We start from the raw sequence: 18,931 nt of genomic DNA on the forward strand, positions 1-18,931 counted from the left end.
TCAAAGAGGAACAAGGGAAGGGACACTGGCGTAAATACAAGTTTGATACCATGAGAGTATATATATACTCTGATGGTATCAAAGATGAGCAGTGATGCTGACGTCAACATGACGACATGCGCGGAATTAAAAGGGAGAAAATGGGGGTAAGAGGATAATTAGTTTGGGCTATGAATCTATTAAGATAAATAGTTTGGGTTGAATCTAATTTGAATAAATAGTTTCACAATTAATCTATTTTGTGCGGTTTTCCCGCAAACAAATATTAAGTTATAAATAATCTACAAAATCAATTTATAAATATGTTGTTATACAAGATTCTGGGTCCAGCAGTCCTCCTTATCTTTGAATTTTTCCATTATAATAGAATTGCCTAGTGTTATTTTTTGAATTTGTTGAGGATAATTTGACGCTCATGCAGTTTTGCAGTTTTCCAGACCAGGCTGTGTGATTATCAAAAGTCCCCAATTTGTTCCTTCTCTGCCCCCCCCTCTCCAATTTTGACGTTGCAAACAAAATAAGAAAATGTCTATGTTTCTTGGTATCAAAAGCCAGTGCCTCTTTCCTTTTCACATCCATTTCAAGAACCGCCCAATTGAAGTTCTTTTTCCTCAGACTTGTTTTTTAAAATTCAGAGATGGACCCAGATACCGCAATTACATCCTGGCGAAAGCCGAAGACAAAGCCAGAGAAAATTCGGAGCCGCAGATTGAGGTAAAGTATCTCCAGCACTGATTCTTTAGTTGGATTATAGTATTTCACAATTTCATTTAAATTTTTGGGGATAGTGAGAGGTATAGAGAGAGCCTCAACTCATTATTTGGTGTTGGAACGAAATGGAATTGAATAGCACAGAATGCTTATAAAGTAGTATATTCCAGCCAGTTAAGGCATTTCATCCAAAGAAAATAAGTCACTCCTGTGTTTGGTACGAAGGAAAATGTTTTCCATGGAAAATGTTATCTTGGAAAACAAGCGAGTTTCTTACTTATTTTCTAGTATTTGGTAAGTAAACGAGAAAATATTCTCCCAATAGCATTTATATTTTAGTATCTAGCAATACACTATGGAGGCAAGATGTGATGGGAGTTGGGGTGGCAGGGGTTGGGATGGTCAAAGGTTCGGGGTTGGGGGATTGGGCGGATGAGGAAGAGACAAAAACTTGGAATGCCATTTATGCAACTTAATTCCCTACTTTCATTAGGAAAGTCATTTTTCTCATTTTTAAGGAACTTGATTTCCCAGAGAAAATGTTTTCCAAACATTTTGACCGACCAAACATAGGAAAATTGGAAAATATTTTCTACCCCCATACCAAACACACCCTTTATTCAGAAGCAGAATCATTTAATATAGTCGACGGGCATAGTTGGTTCTTACAGGAAACCTCGTGTCTTTGGAAACCCATTACAAATGATTTATATAGCCAATCTCAGCTAGTTTGGAATTGAGTGTACTTTTTTCATACAGAGAATATCTTGTTATGGAGAATCCATTACTTGGTATTGGATGAAATGGAATTGACCGGAGGGGAATGATTGTAGTTAATTTATATACCCAAGTTTAACTAGTCTGCGATTAACATGCAGTTGATTCATCCTTATTTAGTATTGGAATGAAATTGGCCTGAATTGAGGGTTATGGATATAGATGAATCATATATTTGATTCCAACTAGATTGAGATTGTGGCACGGTTGACTGTCTTGCTTGCTTGTTGTTGGTAATGAAGCGGTTGATCAGAAATACTCTTTAAGGGTCTCATTGGAACCAGAGGTATTTAGAAGGGTTAAGATTATACATTTTGGCAATGCAAGCTCTTTCCTTGATTTCCTTATGTGATTTTGATACATCAGGCATGATTTAGTCTCTTATCTCATTGGGTTATTTATTTTTGTATTTTCAGTATGGAGCCTTATTCCTTATTGTGTATTTATCTTTCTTAGTCAACAACATGATTTTAGTTTCCACAACAGCTTGTCATTTAGAGGATTTTGATTCGTCGGGTTAGTATATTACTAGCTTAATTGAACTTTTGGTCTCAGGACCATATTATTTAATGAACTTAACAGGAGTTAAGGTTCGGGCCTCAAGAGTAAGATGTTAGGTTCACTTTCAATATTCTCTGCATTTGGACAGGACCTAATGCATTTTATGAACTCAATAGCTTCACCTTGAAAGTAGGTTGTCTCAGGTTCAGTTCCAAAATATGGATGGACAGCCTGTAGCTATACATTGTTAGTATCTTTGCATTATTCCATCAGTTTATGGTGTGAATAATAGTTCTGGCCCTAATTATTATGGTAAAATAAGACAAAAGGAAATGAAAGAAAGTGCAATGGCTTGTACTCATTTTACTAAGAGTTAAGTTTTCTTCAGGAACTAACAACATCATCAGGAACATGTGATCCTTTGTGTTCAGTTGATGAAACAAGCTCACAAGAATTTGAAGCTACTTACCAACCAAAGACAGATTTACTGAAGGCCTTTGCCATTCTTGCGGCGGCTGTCACTGGTACAGTAGCAATAAATCAATCATGGGTGGCTGCAAATCAGGTGTTCTAACTGGAGCCTGATATTTTTATTTCAGGCATGCTAGTGAATTAATCTACCAAAAATTTCATTGGCTTGATCAAATCTCATGCTTCAGGATATTGCAATGGCGTTGTTGTTTGGAGTAGGATATATGGGCATCATATTTGAAGAGTCTCTTGCATTCAACAAAAGTGGAGTAGGACTTCTGATGGCTGTGAGTTTATGGGTCGTTCGAAGCATTGGGGTAAGGCGTGAGTTTATGTGAGATTACTTTGGTTTACACTACGTCGATTATTGAATGTTTGATAGAGTGAAAGTAAGCTGGATCATTAATAGGAAGGTTTGTTCAGTCTTTAAAAGCAATTTTCTTAGACTTACTTTTAACCCTTCAATGCTCTTTATGACAACTTGCATTAAGTGAAATTTCTTTTGAATTTATCTTGTTGTTTTGTTGATCTTCATGCTAGCTTTACTATTTCTATATTGTGAGCCATTTTTGAATTAGAGTGCTGCTTTATTACGAGCATACAACTTCTTATCTTGTATGCTCTGTGGAGCTCTCCCTTCTTCCTCTAAGAAATAAAGCAAAATTTACTCCAGTGCATCTACTAATTCATTCAAATGTGGCTCCTATTTAAGCCATCAAAAAGTTAAACTGAAAGAGTCCATTTTAAAAAAATATTCTTAGTATATTGTATCTCAAAGTTGAAGGCGCTAATCTCAGCATCTGATGTGGCCCACATTTCTCCCAAAGAACAGATGTTTTCATGTTTCAACATACATAGATATTTCCTAAGTTGCTTTGACTCTTCACTTTTGGTGTTGCACCCGTGTCGACACAATCTGAGTGTGGCTGTGGGATCCCTACTGGATTTGGTCAACCAATTTTGGATATTTTGACAAAAATTGACAGAGAAATTCTGAAAAGATACAATGATTTATGTAATAAAAAAAACGCCAAGGTGAAATTAAAGAAAATGGGATAGCTTGTATATAGAAAATTCTATGTCAAGTTCTTTTCCTTTTATCTCGTTATGGTATTCTCCACCTTATCAATATTTTCTCCTTGAAATACCTTGTAAGATTTCCACATAATGTCTAATTTAGATATATAACTCTACTTTTAGATATTTCAATTATTTCTAACCAAACCCCTGCATCCATACTTAGATCCATACCCCAGAATCTTAAAATTTTCACCATGAAATATCCGACCTCGAGATCAGCACCTGTATCGGACAACCACACCCGAGTCCGAGCAACTTAGAATATTTCTACTCTACGTTATTAGTTGTGCCTAGGAGTGCCAAATGGGCGGGTTGAGTTGGAATTGAGAATATTAAAATGGGTTGAAATAAAAATCGGGTTGGGTCACTGACTCGCCCAAATTTACTTTGGGCTAAAATGGGTTGGGCTCAATTGGGCTAAAATTCGGGTTTGGTCATGACCCGTCTAATGTGACCCGCTTAATCTCAATAATTTTAACATATTATTATTTACCTTTTCTAACTACAATTTGAATTTCAACTCAAGAAATTAAAAAATATAATTTACAAATGGATAGATTAATCCTAAAAAATATTAAATAAATAGTAATTCATACCTTTATTATGAGAACATACTTTATATCAATGCAAATAAAGAGCCTTAAAACGGGTTGAAATTGGAGATTAAGTTGGGCTCAATTGAAGATTCTTTTAAAATGGGTTAAGACTTGAATGGGTTGAGATTGAACCCAATACAAATTATCTTGAGCCCAACCCATAAAAGTTTGGGCGGGTTACTTATGTTTGGGCTCATTTTGACACCCCTAGTTGTGCCATTCATACCAGTGTTCAATGAAAAATGTGGAGATTCTTAATAATCAGGCACAACCTGTCCAAAGTGGGTCAATAATCTGTCTATATTTTGTTACGACCAAACAATCGTGGAATTGGTGACACCTATCCAACCCATCGATAGATAAGGCAACCCAAACACATAAAGGCACATCGAAGAATCGCAGACGCGGAAGTAATATTTAAAACTAAAATAAGTCATAAATCGATCATTTTCATATGAACTCATAAAGAAATGCAGAAATAGATACAAAGCTTCCCAAAACCTAGTGTCACTAGTACAAACCTCTAGCATCCAAATACAACTTCAAAACTCTAGAATATTTGAAAAAGGAAACAACAAAAAGGAAATATAAGGATATAGGAGATCGAGTGAACTGCAGATCAGCCAAGCAGCTACTTCTAAATCTCGTATAATCAACTAGAAATGTGGATCATCTGCCACCTGTGTTCGGCTCGAAACTTGCACAACAAAGGTGCAAAAAAAGAGAAGGGTGAGTACGAAATTTATGTGTGCTCAACAATGTCGTCAACTGACTCTATCATGAAGCGATGGCGAGGGTCGGCCCTACACTGCTCTAACCTGCTCAGTCTCAAATATCAAAACATCTCTATATGACCTAGACGAGCAGCTAAAACCAATAATAATATAATCAACTCTCAGAAAAAACTAGATAGCCACCAAGTTAAATTCGCAACACTTAAGAACACATTCATCACGAAAGCTCAATAAGCAAGCAAATGTTAACGAATGAATGCAATGCACATGCTGTGTATACACTTGCTTCTTCTGTCAGACAGTCCGGATCCATGGGGGACTTACAAGGTCCATATATTGGGCAGACACGCCACTTTGATGCATAATCATATATAATGTGCAGGCGTGCAACTCCAAACAATATATAATATATAATGTGCAGGCGTGCAACTCCGATCCCAATGAAATGCAATGCTTAATGCAGGTGTGTAACACTGATCCCAAACAACAAAGACGGATTTACAGGCAATAATCCTGTAGAGTAACTCAATTCCATTATTTCAAGTTCGCCATTTCAATCCCTTAGCCCATATATATAGCTCATTTCAACCCAATGATACAGCTAGAGAAACCATCATCACAAGATATTACCATAATCCTTCTCCAAATCCTTAAAAGGAGAGTAAAATTATCAACTAGCATGTTCATGCGTCAAAACAAGTCACAAAACATGTAAAGCATGCTACCAAGGCAAGAAATCTACCCAAACAAGTCAAATAATCACATTAACCCATAACATGACACAAACATAAATGCTCTTCATCTCATTTATACAGGACCCCCTTTACCCATTGCCTTAAATCGAAGCCACAAAACTCAACTTACGGCTTGCCCTTCCTCAAAACCTCTGAACAATCCTAATCTGGTCATATACGTAATCGACATAAGTAAACAAGTCAGTAGCACCCATATTGCTATACTTCTATTCTGTCAGCCTGTTCAGCTGACCTCAGAGGATTCCTGTCTGAAACATCCTTTTTCTGTCTTCTCTCCACAGAGGTGAATTTCATTCTCTCGAGAATTCGGGTTGCAACCAAAACTGGACTATATTTCCGTCATTTCCGGAAAGTGCCCACGGGATAAGGTTTGCAGATGCGATCATGAATCGAAGCATCGGCGACAGGTAAGGTAAGTTCCGTTACTCTACATTTGGGATTTCCTCTCTAAAGCACTAATTCGCGTCCAAAAATTCAACCCTAAGCCCATAAGGGAAAAATTGAAACTTTTCTTGAAAATCATGTTGCCCATAACGTAAGGAACTTAGATATGATTTTTCATTAAAACTCGAGCTCTAGTCAACCTGCAAATTACCAAAGTACAACTTCATGACTTTAACTCAAAAAATCACCTTCTTCATCAATCTAAAACACTGATTTCAAGGTAAGAAATCGACAAATAATTAGCGAGAAAAGCATAAATAATGGCTTCGAAACATACCCTATGAAAAAATCTTGCTCTTTAAAATTGGCCCAAAATGTGATTTCAAGCTCCCTAAATTGAGTTATGGGGTTTATGTTCAAAAATGGACTCTTCAATTTGTGTAGGTGAACTTCCTCTTCGCGAACGCGATGGGTCCCTCCTGATCGTGAGGCTGACCTAGCCCGACCCATTGTGATTGTGATGCTTTCTTCGCTGACGCGAAGAAGCAAAACCACTTGGACCCGACCAAAATGCTCTTCAGGATCGTGGGCCCTCCATCGTGATAGCGATACCAACATCTTTGAATTACTAGCACCAAAAAATCAGAAACCAGCAACCATGCATTGAGTCTAAAATTTTCGAATGGACCCTTGAGATTTGTTTGGAACCCTGTGAAGACAAACCAAATATGCTATTAGACTGAAGAAAACATTCGAGGTCTATTGGTACCTTCAAAACACCAATCCAAGGTCATCTTGACCAAATGTTGACCGAGGCCAACTCTTTACTTCAAAAATTTCCAACTTTCCAATCAATGGATCGAATCACGTTTGAATGCCTCGTGAACCGAGCCAGTGGTCCAACAAACTCAAAATCACCATATGGACTCAACAGAACATCAAAATTTCATTTCGAGCTCATCTTCCTCAAATGTTGACTTTGGTCAAACATTTCAACTTTCAAACCTTCAACGATGAAAAAACTCTTTCAAGTCTTGTCCAATCACCTTGGAAACTATGGCACCCATCCTTGCAGACCACAAATACCATAAGAAGCTACGGGAAGGGGGTAAAACAGGGGAAACACGCAAAAATCTCAACACGACTATGTGGATCGTTCTATATTCTTGTTATTATATTGGAACTTATTCCTATACTCGTTCTATACACTTTAGGGGTTTAATTGGTTAGAGTTATGCATGTATTAGTTATACATGTATTAGTTATACATGTATTAATTCTGTAGGGATTAGTTCTGTAGGGATTAGTTCTGCAGGGTTTAGTTATGCTTGCATTAGTTATGCACGGTTTAGTTATGCAAGAATTAGTTATGCTGGGTTTAATTATGCAGGGTTTAGTTATGTAGGGTTTGAATTATGCATGATTTAATTACGTAGAGATTACAATACATTAGTGAGATAATTCTTGTTTCTTAATTCCAAAAATTTTTAGTGAGCTAATATTTATTATACCCATTAAAATAAACAGCTATCTAAATAACACATTAAAATTAAATAAATACCAATAGCTAAAACATTAAAGTAAAAAACAAATAACTAGCAATTAAAAGTAATTTGTATTGAGTAGGTTTAAACAATTAAGTTATTTAAATTAAAGTAGATAACAAAAACCTAAAATAAATTAATACATGTATTGAAAAAATAATTAGCAAGAAATTAGCCAAAAAATTTAAAAGTAATTGATCAATTAACAAGGAAAAAAAACCCTAAAAAAGCTGTTAGCGTTTTTTTACATGTATTAATTATTTAATTTGTTGTAAATTAATATACATTTAAAAGTAAATTGATAGGGGTAAATGTGCAATTTATTATTTAATAAAATAATATGCATGTGTAATTTACTATTTAATACATGTATAACTAATACCCACATAATTTATTCCATCTTCTATTCCGCATAAATTATACATAGATTCCTTTATAAGTTAGGTAAGTATTAATAATGCAGGCTTATAAAAAATGCAACCAAACATCATATAAAATTAATACATGAATTACTTTTATACAACATTTGGAAACCTACCAACCAAATGTTGTATAAAATTAATACATGAATAACTTTTATCCTATTTGCAAACCAAACATGGTATAAAAGTAATACATGAATTAAGTGCTACTTAAACCAGCTACCAAACGACCCCTTAATTATTTGCAGTTTTTACAGGAATTATATGACTGCAAACATCAGTGTGCTAAGCTGCTTCTCCAAGCATTCACATAATAGCATTGAATGAATTCTTTTGTAAACACCCTAATAATGTGGTGCAAGGGTTCTATGTGAACTCTGCATTATCATAGTTGAAAAGTAGCTGTACATCTAAGCAAATTTTGCGAACAAACCTGAAATAAGATAATACTCATAGAGATTGAACGGCCATTTTAAACAAGCTCTAGAATTAGGTTTTCTTATTAAGAATAATAGAATTTAGAGCCAAGAGGGCTTTTTATTTTCCATTCAAGTGGTCTTTTACAGTCTTTTATGTCCGTGGCAGGCCCCTTCAAATGACATAGCTCTTTCCCAGTTGTCACATGCGACTGCTGAAGTTAGTGAAATAGTGTTCTTTTTGCTTGGTGCGATGACCATCGTTGAGATAGTTGATGCTCATCAGGGATTTAAGTTGGTTACTGACAACATCACTACTCGCAAGCCAACAACTCTGCTTTGGGTGGTTAGTGATTCAATAATCTTTCCTGTTTCAAATTACTCTCGATTTTGTTTAGTTAAGCAGTTATTTGTTTTTTTCTCTGTGTATAGACGATTCTGTAATATCTTGCTTTTGGTCTAACAAAAACAGAAAGTGGTCTGATTTTGCATGAAATTCGTTACTTGATTGAAAATGTCTGTTTACTCTTCAAATAATATGATAAATTTAAAAGAGTCCTCGTAAATCTAGGAGTGTTAGAATAAGGACTAATACAAGTGGATAATAATTGAAAGACCGCTTACCTACCGATTTAGCAATCTTTTGAGCCCCATGTTTCATTCCAACATATTCAGTTGTAGTACTCTTTTGTGAAATGCATGCTAGAGTGCAAGGCATCTGAAATTTTTTTCTGTTGGAAAAGTCATCTCTTAGGAATTGACAATTTCCTCAAAGTAAAAACTGCTCATATTTTCTTCAATGGAGAGATGCACAGTTCTGTCGAAGAGGATTTGCTATTAATTGATGGCTCTTAATAGTCGTTGTTGTACATTTTTCACATATAATTGGCTTCTAAGGTCCTTTCAATCATAATGCTTTTTGTGAAATACATGTTTTTAGGCAGGAATTGTCCATGCTAGGATACTTAGCATCTTACATTCATTTATTTTAATAATTGAAAATTTCTCAAAGCAGCTGTATATCCTTTACTTGATATGCAGATGCATAGTTATATCAAAGAGGGTTTGCTTTTAGTTGATGATCCTTAGTATTCTACTGTGTGAGTATTTTGAATTTAATTTGATTTCGCTCCTAGATATTGTATGATTGTATAATGCGCAGCAGATGGGGGTGGTATAGTTATCCTCACTAGATGAAGGGCATGACATACATAGATGAATTACACACTGAAGGCTACACATGAAAACAATGAGTCAATAATATGATTTCCCACAGTAGCCTTTTGTTCAAAAAATATAATATGATTTACCTAAGAGTCAAGACTGTTTCAACAATTTTTTTGCTGCTTGTTTCCTTGAATTGTCATCAACTTTCTAATGTAATGGTAATTTCAGGTAGGTTTTGTGACTTTCTTCCTCAGTTCAATCCTTGATAATCTGACTTCTACTATTGTGATGGTCTCCTTATTGAGGAAACTGGCACCACCTTCAGAATACCGAAAGTAAGTATCAGCAGCTTTGAGCCTCATTTGTACAACCTTCTAGTTGGAGCAAAGATATTATGATTTGCTCTCATATTTGGTCTAAAGTTTTTATTTGATCTTGGAACATCAATCTTGATTTCCATAAGTCTCAAGAGGTTTTGATATTTGAATTAGAGAGAAGATCGAAAAGAACTAGGGATGTGCATGTGTAAGCAAGTTAGATGTCTATAAGAGATTGAAAATCCAGATGCTCTCAGGATGCAATATTAAAGTACCTCAAGGTTCTTCTATTACAAACAACAACAACAACAACAACAACATACCCAGTGAAATTTCACAGGTGGGCTCTAGGGAGGGTAGAATGTATGCAGACTTTACCACTACCTCATGGAGATAGAGAGACTATTTCCGGAAGACCCTCGACTAAAAAGTATCAACCCCAAACAAGATAGGAAAACCAGTATTAATATCATAATGGCAAAAACGAATAGCGATGCAAATTGTAGGCTAGATGGCTTATCTATTCACCATAGTAGTCGTAGTTTTGCTCATTTGTTTATTAACATTTGATTTCTGCATTTGATTACTGCTTACATTTGTTGGTCTGGTATACTTTGGGTATCCTATTTATCTATAGTAGCTAATGCTCCTTTCTTTCCGGTCTGTCCTACCCTGACTTTCTCGCTCTCATTATTCATATTTTTATATTGTTTTCGATATGCTTGGTTCTATCTGACCTATGCTTGTTTTTCCTCTCTTGTTCTTCTCTCTTAAGCCGAGGGTCTTTCGGAAACAACCGCCCTACTTTTCAAGGTGAGGGTTAGGTCTGCGTACACTCTACCCTCTCCAGACCCCACATGGTGGGATTATATTGGGCTCGTTGTTGTTGTTGTTGATGATGCAAATTGTACAAAACAATAACAGTAACAATAACAAAGTAATGTGATAATCGAGAAGCGTAACCACACAACTATGATGGCATGCCTAGACCTACGACCAAACCTAAACCGTCACAGGGCAAGACATCATTCTATCCCTACTAGCCTTCTACTCTTACTAACTTTCTATCCTAATCCGCGACCTCCACCCTTTTGTATCTAAGGTCATGTCCTCGGTGATATGGAGTTGGCCATATCATGTCTAATCACCTCTCCCAATACTTTTTGGGTCTACCCCTACCCCTCTGTATAACCCCCAAATTTAACCGCTTATACCTCCTAACTGGTGCATCGACATCCCTCCTTTGCACATGTCCAAACCATTTCAGTCTCACTTCTCTCATCTTGTCTGCCACTGAGCCCACTCTACCTTCGCACGAATAACCTCATTCCTAATCTTATTACTCCTACTGTGTCCACACATCCCTCTCAGCATCCTCATCTCAACAACATGCACCTTCTAGACATGCGAGTTCTTGAGTGGCCAGCACTCCGCTCCATATAACGTCGGTCTAACCACCATTCCTTAGAACTTACCTTTAAGTTTAGGTGGTATCTTCTTATCACACAGGACTCCAGATGCAAGCCTCCATTTCATCCATGGCAAGCCTCACTTTCATGCCCTCTTCATCCATCGCATTACTAAATTTGCACTTCAAGTATTCTATTTTAGTCCTACTCAATTTGAATCCCTTAGACTCCAGAGTTTGTCTCCAAACCTCCAACCTATCAATGACTCTGTCCCGACTCTCATCAATCAACACTATGTCATCCGCAAATAGCATACACCATGGAACCTTCTCTTGAATAGACCGTGTCAGCTCATCCATCACCAAGGAAAAAAGAAATGGACTCAACACTGATCCCTGATGTAGTCCCATTTCATTAGGAAAATGCTCTGAGTCACCTCCCACCGTCCTAACCCAAGTCTTGGCTTCAGCATACAAGTCCTTTATCGCCCTAATATACACCATCGAGACACCCTTAGCCTCCAGACACCTCCGGAGAACGTCCCTCAGAACTTTGTCATAAGCCTTTTCAAGATCAATGAACACCATATGAAGATCCCTTTTTCTTTCTCTAAATTTCTCCACCAGTCTCCGCATAAGATGGATTGCTTCAGTAGTCGATCGACCCGGCATGAATCTGAACAGGTTCTCCGAGATTGACACTCCTCTCCTCACTCTCATCTCCACCACTCTCTCCCATATCTTCATAGTGTGACTTAGCAATTTGATACCCCTGTAATTATTATAGTCTTGGATATCACCTTTGTTCTTTTACAATAGAACCATAGTACTCCACCTCCATCCATCGGGCATCTTAGCTGTCTTCAAAATAACATTAAACAACCTAGTCAAATTGATGATTTGTTTTCTAAAAGAATAAGCGTGAAGTTCTAGCTACTTAATGCTTTTAAAACATCACATACAACCATTCTTTTAGCAAACAAATCATCAATTGTACTAGAACTTCACGCTTATTCTTTTAGCAAACAAATCACATTTGCATTTCTGTGCAAGTACAGAGTAGACTCTCTTGCATCTCAGACTACATTATTCATTTCAAGTAATTTCCCAGAATTCTGAACCATTTAGCATATGTTTGTTCAGCCTTAAAAGTTGAATCTGGTTTCAAAGTGTTAAGATTGTGGATCTCCCATCCCCTTATACTGTCGAACTTAATTCCTAGGCATAGGCCCGAGAAACTTCTCCTAAGATAAATATTGACAATTGAATTATAATTACTTTGTGCACCCAAGGGTGTGGCCTAGTGGTCAATGAAGTGGTTGAGAGCCATGAGGTCGCAGGTTCAAATCCCTGCCGAGACAAAAACTCTAGGTGATTCTTCCTATTTGTCCTAGCCTTTGTGGATAGAGTTACATGGTACCTGTTGCTGGTGGGAGGTGGCAGGTTTCTCGTGGAATTAGTCGATGTGCGAGAAAGCTAGCCCGGACACCATAGTCATCAAAAATAAATAAATTATTGTCTTGCTCCTAGACTACCTGTTTCTTGCTCAATATCCTTTTTCTGAAGGCTCGGTTGTCTTTACTGTAAGATGTAAACAATCATCCCTCCTTGTATTTGGTGGTCAATGTGGAAAGAAAGAAACCTTAGATGCTTCCAGAACAAGAGCAATACTATCCAGAAGATGAAGATGAACTATCTTGTATTGTTTCATTTTTGGTGTAAACAAGAGTATATGGAGGATCTAGAATCAGTTGTGAATGTCTTAGGATCCCTGTAATTTTTGTCATAGGATTGAAGATCTTCCTATATACTCTCTTACATTTGTAATTAAGAACCTGTAACTTGTTGTGGCAGGTTTGATTTTTTGGAAATGGAAATAAAATTGTTGCCGTCTCAAAAAAAATGTATATAATCTGTTAATTATTTGTTCCCAGGCTTCTTGGTGCTGTTGTTGTTATAGCAGCAAATGCTGGCGGAGCATGGACTCCCATAGGTGATGTTACAACTACAATGCTCTGGATACATGGCCAAATATCCACGATACCGACGATGAAGGTTTTTGAATTTTTCTATCTCATTGCTTCTATTTATTTACATGCACATCTTTCCTTGTGTTATAATGAAGGAAACAATCTTTAGGGAGGAAGGAAGAGAATTATTATCAAATAAGCACTGGATGGTTGTCATGTGGTATAGCTTCCGATATTTAAAGATGATTGGTCTACAATGCAATGATATTCATAAAATTGTTAATGTCATTTTGAATGGTACACACTGCCTGAAAACATGCTTGCATTGGCTTAGGTGGAAACTATAACTGCATTCTATATTGAGGAATTCACATTTAAGTTTAAATGGATATATATTTGAGACTATGGATGAAGGTAGTGCTGAAATGAATGAAACAAGCTTACAGCTCAGTCTGCATTCTCTCAAACTGCACTTATAATGGAATCAAGTATGCATGATGGAAAGAAATATGCAACTTTTCAGTGGAGGATGGTTTATTTCACTGCTGCCACTGGTTCTATCCACCCTGCAGTCATTTTAAAAAACATTTTTCACTTGGTTATATTTGGTAAATTAGTACCTGCCAGATCATGAAGGGGAGCCTTGGAGTAACTGGTAAAGTTGCTGCCATGTGACCAGGAGGTCACGGGTTCAAGCCTTGGAAACAGCCTCTGGCAGAAATGCAAGGTAAGGCTGCGTACAACAGACCCTTGTGGTCGGGCCCTTCTCCGGACCCTGCGCATAGCGGGAGCTTAAGTGCACCGGGCTGCCCTAGTACCTGCCAGATCATGTCTAAACATGTATAATAGTCTTCACTTAAGAGCTCATTACTTCAGTTGCCAACTGAAATCTCTATTCCAGTTCTGGTAACAGGTGCAATGCACTTCTATCTTTTCGCAGGGTTTATTTTTACCATCAGTAGTTTCTCTAGCTGTTCCTTTGGCTCTGCTGTCCCTTACAAGGTATATTTCTAGCATAGACCTGAAGAACTTCTTGAATTTCAGAAATGTTTCAAGAATTAGAGTAGGGATGAAACGATATTAGAAATTATTTGTGTTCAGTGAAGTGAATGGGAAAGGACAAAACCCTGCTGAGGTTCTGGCATCCGAACAGATGGCTCCTCGAGGACAGCTAGTTTTCGCAGTAGGACTTGGGGCTTTAGTGTTTGTACCAGTTTTCAAGGCCTTGACTGGTCTACCACCATACATGGGTATGCTGCTTGGACTGGGAGTTCTTTGGATAATCACAGATGCGATTCACTATGGAGAATCTGAAAGACAGCGGCTGAAAGTACCACAGGCTTTGTCACGCATTGATACTCAAGGAGCTCTATTCTTCCTTGGAATCCTATTGTCCGTTAGCAGGTATTGCAGAATCCTTTGGCTTTTATAATCCTTACAGCAGCATGGCAATCAAAAAGTGCACGCAGAACTCTTTTTCTTGACAGAATAGATTCATACATCATAACCCTAATCATTCTAAACCAGATGTTGAGAATTAACTCTATTCAAAAATCTGCATCCAGGTCATTTGGCATTATATCATTTCTTAGTCTTGATCTAAGTTGCTCGGACTCGGGTGCGGGTGTCCAAGACGGATACGAATCCGAGAGTCGAATGCGGCAAAATCTAAATTTTAAAATTCGGGGATGTGAATCCGAGTATGGATACGGGTGCGGGGATTCAGCTAAAAATATTCAATATTATAAAAATATAGTTATAAAGATATTCTAAATTTGAGAGATATGTTGTGATAAACTTACATGTATAAACTTACAAATATAAAAGATTTTATTACATATATAGTAGTTTTAATAAAAAATTTAAACAGTTGTTATTAACATGAAAAAACATAAAAATCGTGACTAATTAAATATTTTTCTCTCATCTTTATTTGCCATCATTCCCAAATCTTCATTAGCCACTAAATTCGAAAATTTCGTAAAGAACTATTCCTTTTATTTTAGTATCACTTCTTATAGTTATATAAAATCAATATTAATAATATTATTACATATGATTTTTTATACGTAATACATGAATAGTATAATTTCTTATATTATCTAAAATATATTATGTATTTTATGGTATAAATATAATTTAGATAAAAGAAAATTATTATTTTATTATGGTATACATTTATGGAATAAATATTCATGGTATAAATTTATATGTAAAGTATTATTTTGTAGGATTTTTTTTACAACTTTTATTTTAAATATATGCAGGGTATACTTTTTTTTTATATCTTAAATATATACCATATATTTTATAGTATAAATATACTTTTAAGAAAAAAGTCGGATTATTCTTATAGTATTGGTATAAATTTATGGGATAAGTATTCATGGTACAAATTATTCTATTGAAAGTATTATTTTTTTGTAAAGGAAAAATGTTTATTATATGAATATATATGTAGTATATGTATGGTATATTTTTTATATCTAAAATATATCATGTATTTTTTTTTGGTATAAATATAATTTGTGGCAAAGTAAATTTATTGCTATATTATGGGATATTTATTCTTGGTATAAATTTATTATGTCAATCATATTGTATATAAAGCAAACTTGGGCACTTGGCCCAACACCAAGCCCAAAACAAGAGTTATCTTCACTATGAAGAGACAAGGATTTAGGGCTCACTGCAGTCCCTCCATTGCTTCCTCTGTTCTTCTCCAAAAGGATCCAAAATGATCTTCTCTGTTAGTTTCTTCTCCCCAGAAATCTCTTCGCTTCAGCTCCTCTCTATTCTTTCAGCGAAGTCCTTATGAAAAAGTGGAATCGAGAGATCTCGTAACTTACAAGTTCGTCGCTGATCGTCGAAGAAAATGTCAAGTTCGTCGGAGAAAATGTCGTCGACATCTCTGTAAAGTATTCTTTATGTAGTTCATCCGAGAAACTATGGTCGACTTCCGGTGGCCATTGAAATAGTTCTCTTCTTCCCCAACTTGACTCGGTCAAAGTATCCGGACAGAGTTGACCGAATCGGATATGCACCCCGCACCCGCACCCGTCTCGTGTTGAGACGGATTAGGCGGCAAAAACAAAGAGTCCGCACAACATAGGTCTTGATTAACAGGGTAATCACTATAAATGAAATCATTTGGGGAAATGGGAAGTGGTTCTTATTTTACTTAGTAAAAAATGCACATGTTTAAAAGATGCATGTTGCAGAGATGAGGATGCTGAGATGGATGTGTGAGCCACTAAGAGCGATAAAATTAGAAATGAGGTTATCCGAGATAAGGTGGGACTAGCCTCGGTGGCGGACAAGATGAGGGAAGCGAGACTGAGATTGCTTAGGCATGTGAAGAGGAGGTGTGTAGACACCCCAGTGAGGAGGTGCAAGAGGCTGGTTGTAAGGGGTACGCGGAGGGATAGAGGTAGACTGAAAAAGTATTGGGGAGAGGTGATTAGACAGGACATGGCGCAACTTCATATTACCGAGGACATGACTCCAGATAGGAAGGAGTGGAGGTCGCGTATTAGGATAGAAGGTTAATAGGGTAGAGTTTTGTCTTACCTGCGAGGGTTTAGACTTGTTAGTACCTGTCGTAGTACTAGGCGTACACTTGTAGTTCTTGCTTTTGGTGTATATCGTGTTATGTTGTTTATTGGGTTTCGATTACTATACTATTTTGTTATTGTTATTGCTTCTTTTGTCGGCTGTACACTACTTTTCTTATTTCATTCCTATGCTTTCTTCATTGGTTGCTTCATTGTTTTCTTCTATTACTTGGGTTTGAAGCACTTGAGCGGAGGGTCTTTCGGAAACAGACTCTCTACCTCCACGAGGTAGTGGTAAGATATACGTACACTCTACCCTCTCCGGACCCCACTTAGTGGGATTTCACTAGGTATGTGGTTGTTGTTGGGTGGGATGGGTGTAGGATCGATTACTCTGTTTTGCTCATGCATTGTGTGACTATCAACCATCATCCATGCTCATCTGAATTTAGATAACATAACATGACTAGTCATTCTGCAATACTAACATCTTTTCCATAGCCTGGAAGCAGCAGGTATTTTGCGAGAATTGGCAAATTACCTTGATGCCCATATACCAAGTAGTGAACTCATTGCAAGCTCAATCGGGGTTGTGTCAGCAATCATAGACAATGTTCCTCTGGTTGCAGCCACCATGGGAATGTATGACCTATCTTCCTTTCCCCAAGATTCTGAATTCTGGCAGCTAGTAGCTTTTTGTGCTGGTACTGGTGGATCCATGCTAGTAATTGGTTCAGCAGCTGGAGTAGCATTTATGGGAATGGAAAAAGTCGACTTCTTTTGGTATATGAGAAAGGTACATATGCTGTTGCCTGCTATTTTGATGCACCACTTTAAACATTTCTGCTTCAATATTTGTCACTGTCTATCTCTGCAGGTTAGTGGGTTTGCTTTTGCTGGTTATGCTGCTGGTATTGCTGCGTATCTTGCAGTATATAATCTCGACATCTCACTCCCTACAGCTCTGGCTCAAATTCCTTTTCTTCATGGATCTTAATGTAATTCGGATGATCATTGGAGCTATCCAGTAAATCTGATCGTTTATGTATTCTCAGCATCAAGTTAATGAGCAGAACATATGAATGCAAATCCAGAACCTTTAGTGGTGAGATGAAAATGCCATATAGCAAATTCTTTAGAACTACCAGTGTGGGTTGGGGATTAAAGCCCCCACATAATGTAATTTATTGATTCTAGTAGTTTAATAATGTAATGTTTCTCAACTGCATTAATAATTCATGGTAACCGTGGGTTGCTGGAAACCTACTCCACCCAACCCACTCTCTCTCTTCTTTATTGCTTTTTTGCATGAAACGTGAGATAAGTCGTTAAAGCTTCATTTCAAGTTAGTTACTTTGGCAGTGAGCTAGCTTCCTTTTATTCAGGATTGATTACAAACCCGATGCAGGTTATAGAGCTCAGGGGAGAACAAGGAAATGCTCCTACTCCCTCAAAGCCAAAAGAAACACAATATGTCAAATTGAAAACTCAATGTAGTAATAGTACCTCCAACTTCAGTGCCGTCCTACACTAAACTACTTGTGAACAACAAAATCATCAAAATGACTTCAGAGAGAATTCAGATCCCAAAATAATAGTACCCTATAATTTAAGATAAGTAAACAAACTCCAGGATAGCAGGAATCTCTCAATCCTCTTCATGACTCCCAATAGCTGTAACAACCTGTTTTCTGGGAGCACTCGACATTCACAGTCTCCTCACCCAAGATGCTATCTACTTTTCCAATCATTTCTTGCCGCAACGTATGATACTGCCTTCAAAGCTCACATCTGCTCACCGGAAAATGGTACTGTTTAATTTGTTATGAGGTCAAGGACACACATATCGATTTAACTTGTTGATTAAAGTTTTAGTAGCTAAATATGTTTGTAAATGAAGTAAATAAAGGTAGTCATAAAGATAACTGAATCAAATAAAAAATGTAGAGCTTCGGTTCTTGATGTTGAGCTAGATTTTGAGATGTTAATGTGTAACCAGTTTCGGATATATGAAGTTAATTGGTCTCAGATCCGAAGAATTACTAATGTTGGAGAGCTACGACTTAGAGTCCGTTTGGATTGGCTTAAAAGTTTGTCAAATATACTTTTAAGTCAGTTTTTGAC

At 36.8% G+C, this 18,931-nt stretch overlaps 1 protein-coding gene across 1 annotated transcript; it reads left to right on the forward strand.

Moving 5' to 3' along the window:
* The first annotated feature begins 319 nt into the window (after window positions 1-319).
* On the forward strand, window positions 320-18,103 carry LOC129902565 (sodium/proton antiporter 1). The gene is made up of 10 exons (XM_055977880.1): window positions 320-714; window positions 2,378-2,554; window positions 2,649-2,777; window positions 8,561-8,737; window positions 9,787-9,893; window positions 13,218-13,338; window positions 14,194-14,255; window positions 14,355-14,657; window positions 17,309-17,603; window positions 17,685-18,103. Exons 1-10 carry the CDS (start codon window positions 526-528, stop codon window positions 17,802-17,804), a joined length of 1,680 nt encoding a protein of 559 aa, XP_055833855.1. The 5' UTR covers window positions 320-525; the 3' UTR covers window positions 17,805-18,103.
* The last annotated feature ends 828 nt before the right edge of the window (window positions 18,104-18,931 follow it).

The sequence above is a fragment of the Solanum dulcamara genome, chromosome 9, assembly GCF_947179165.1.
Source record: "Solanum dulcamara chromosome 9, daSolDulc1.2, whole genome shotgun sequence".
NCBI lineage: Eukaryota > Viridiplantae > Streptophyta > Magnoliopsida > Solanales > Solanaceae > Solanum > Solanum dulcamara.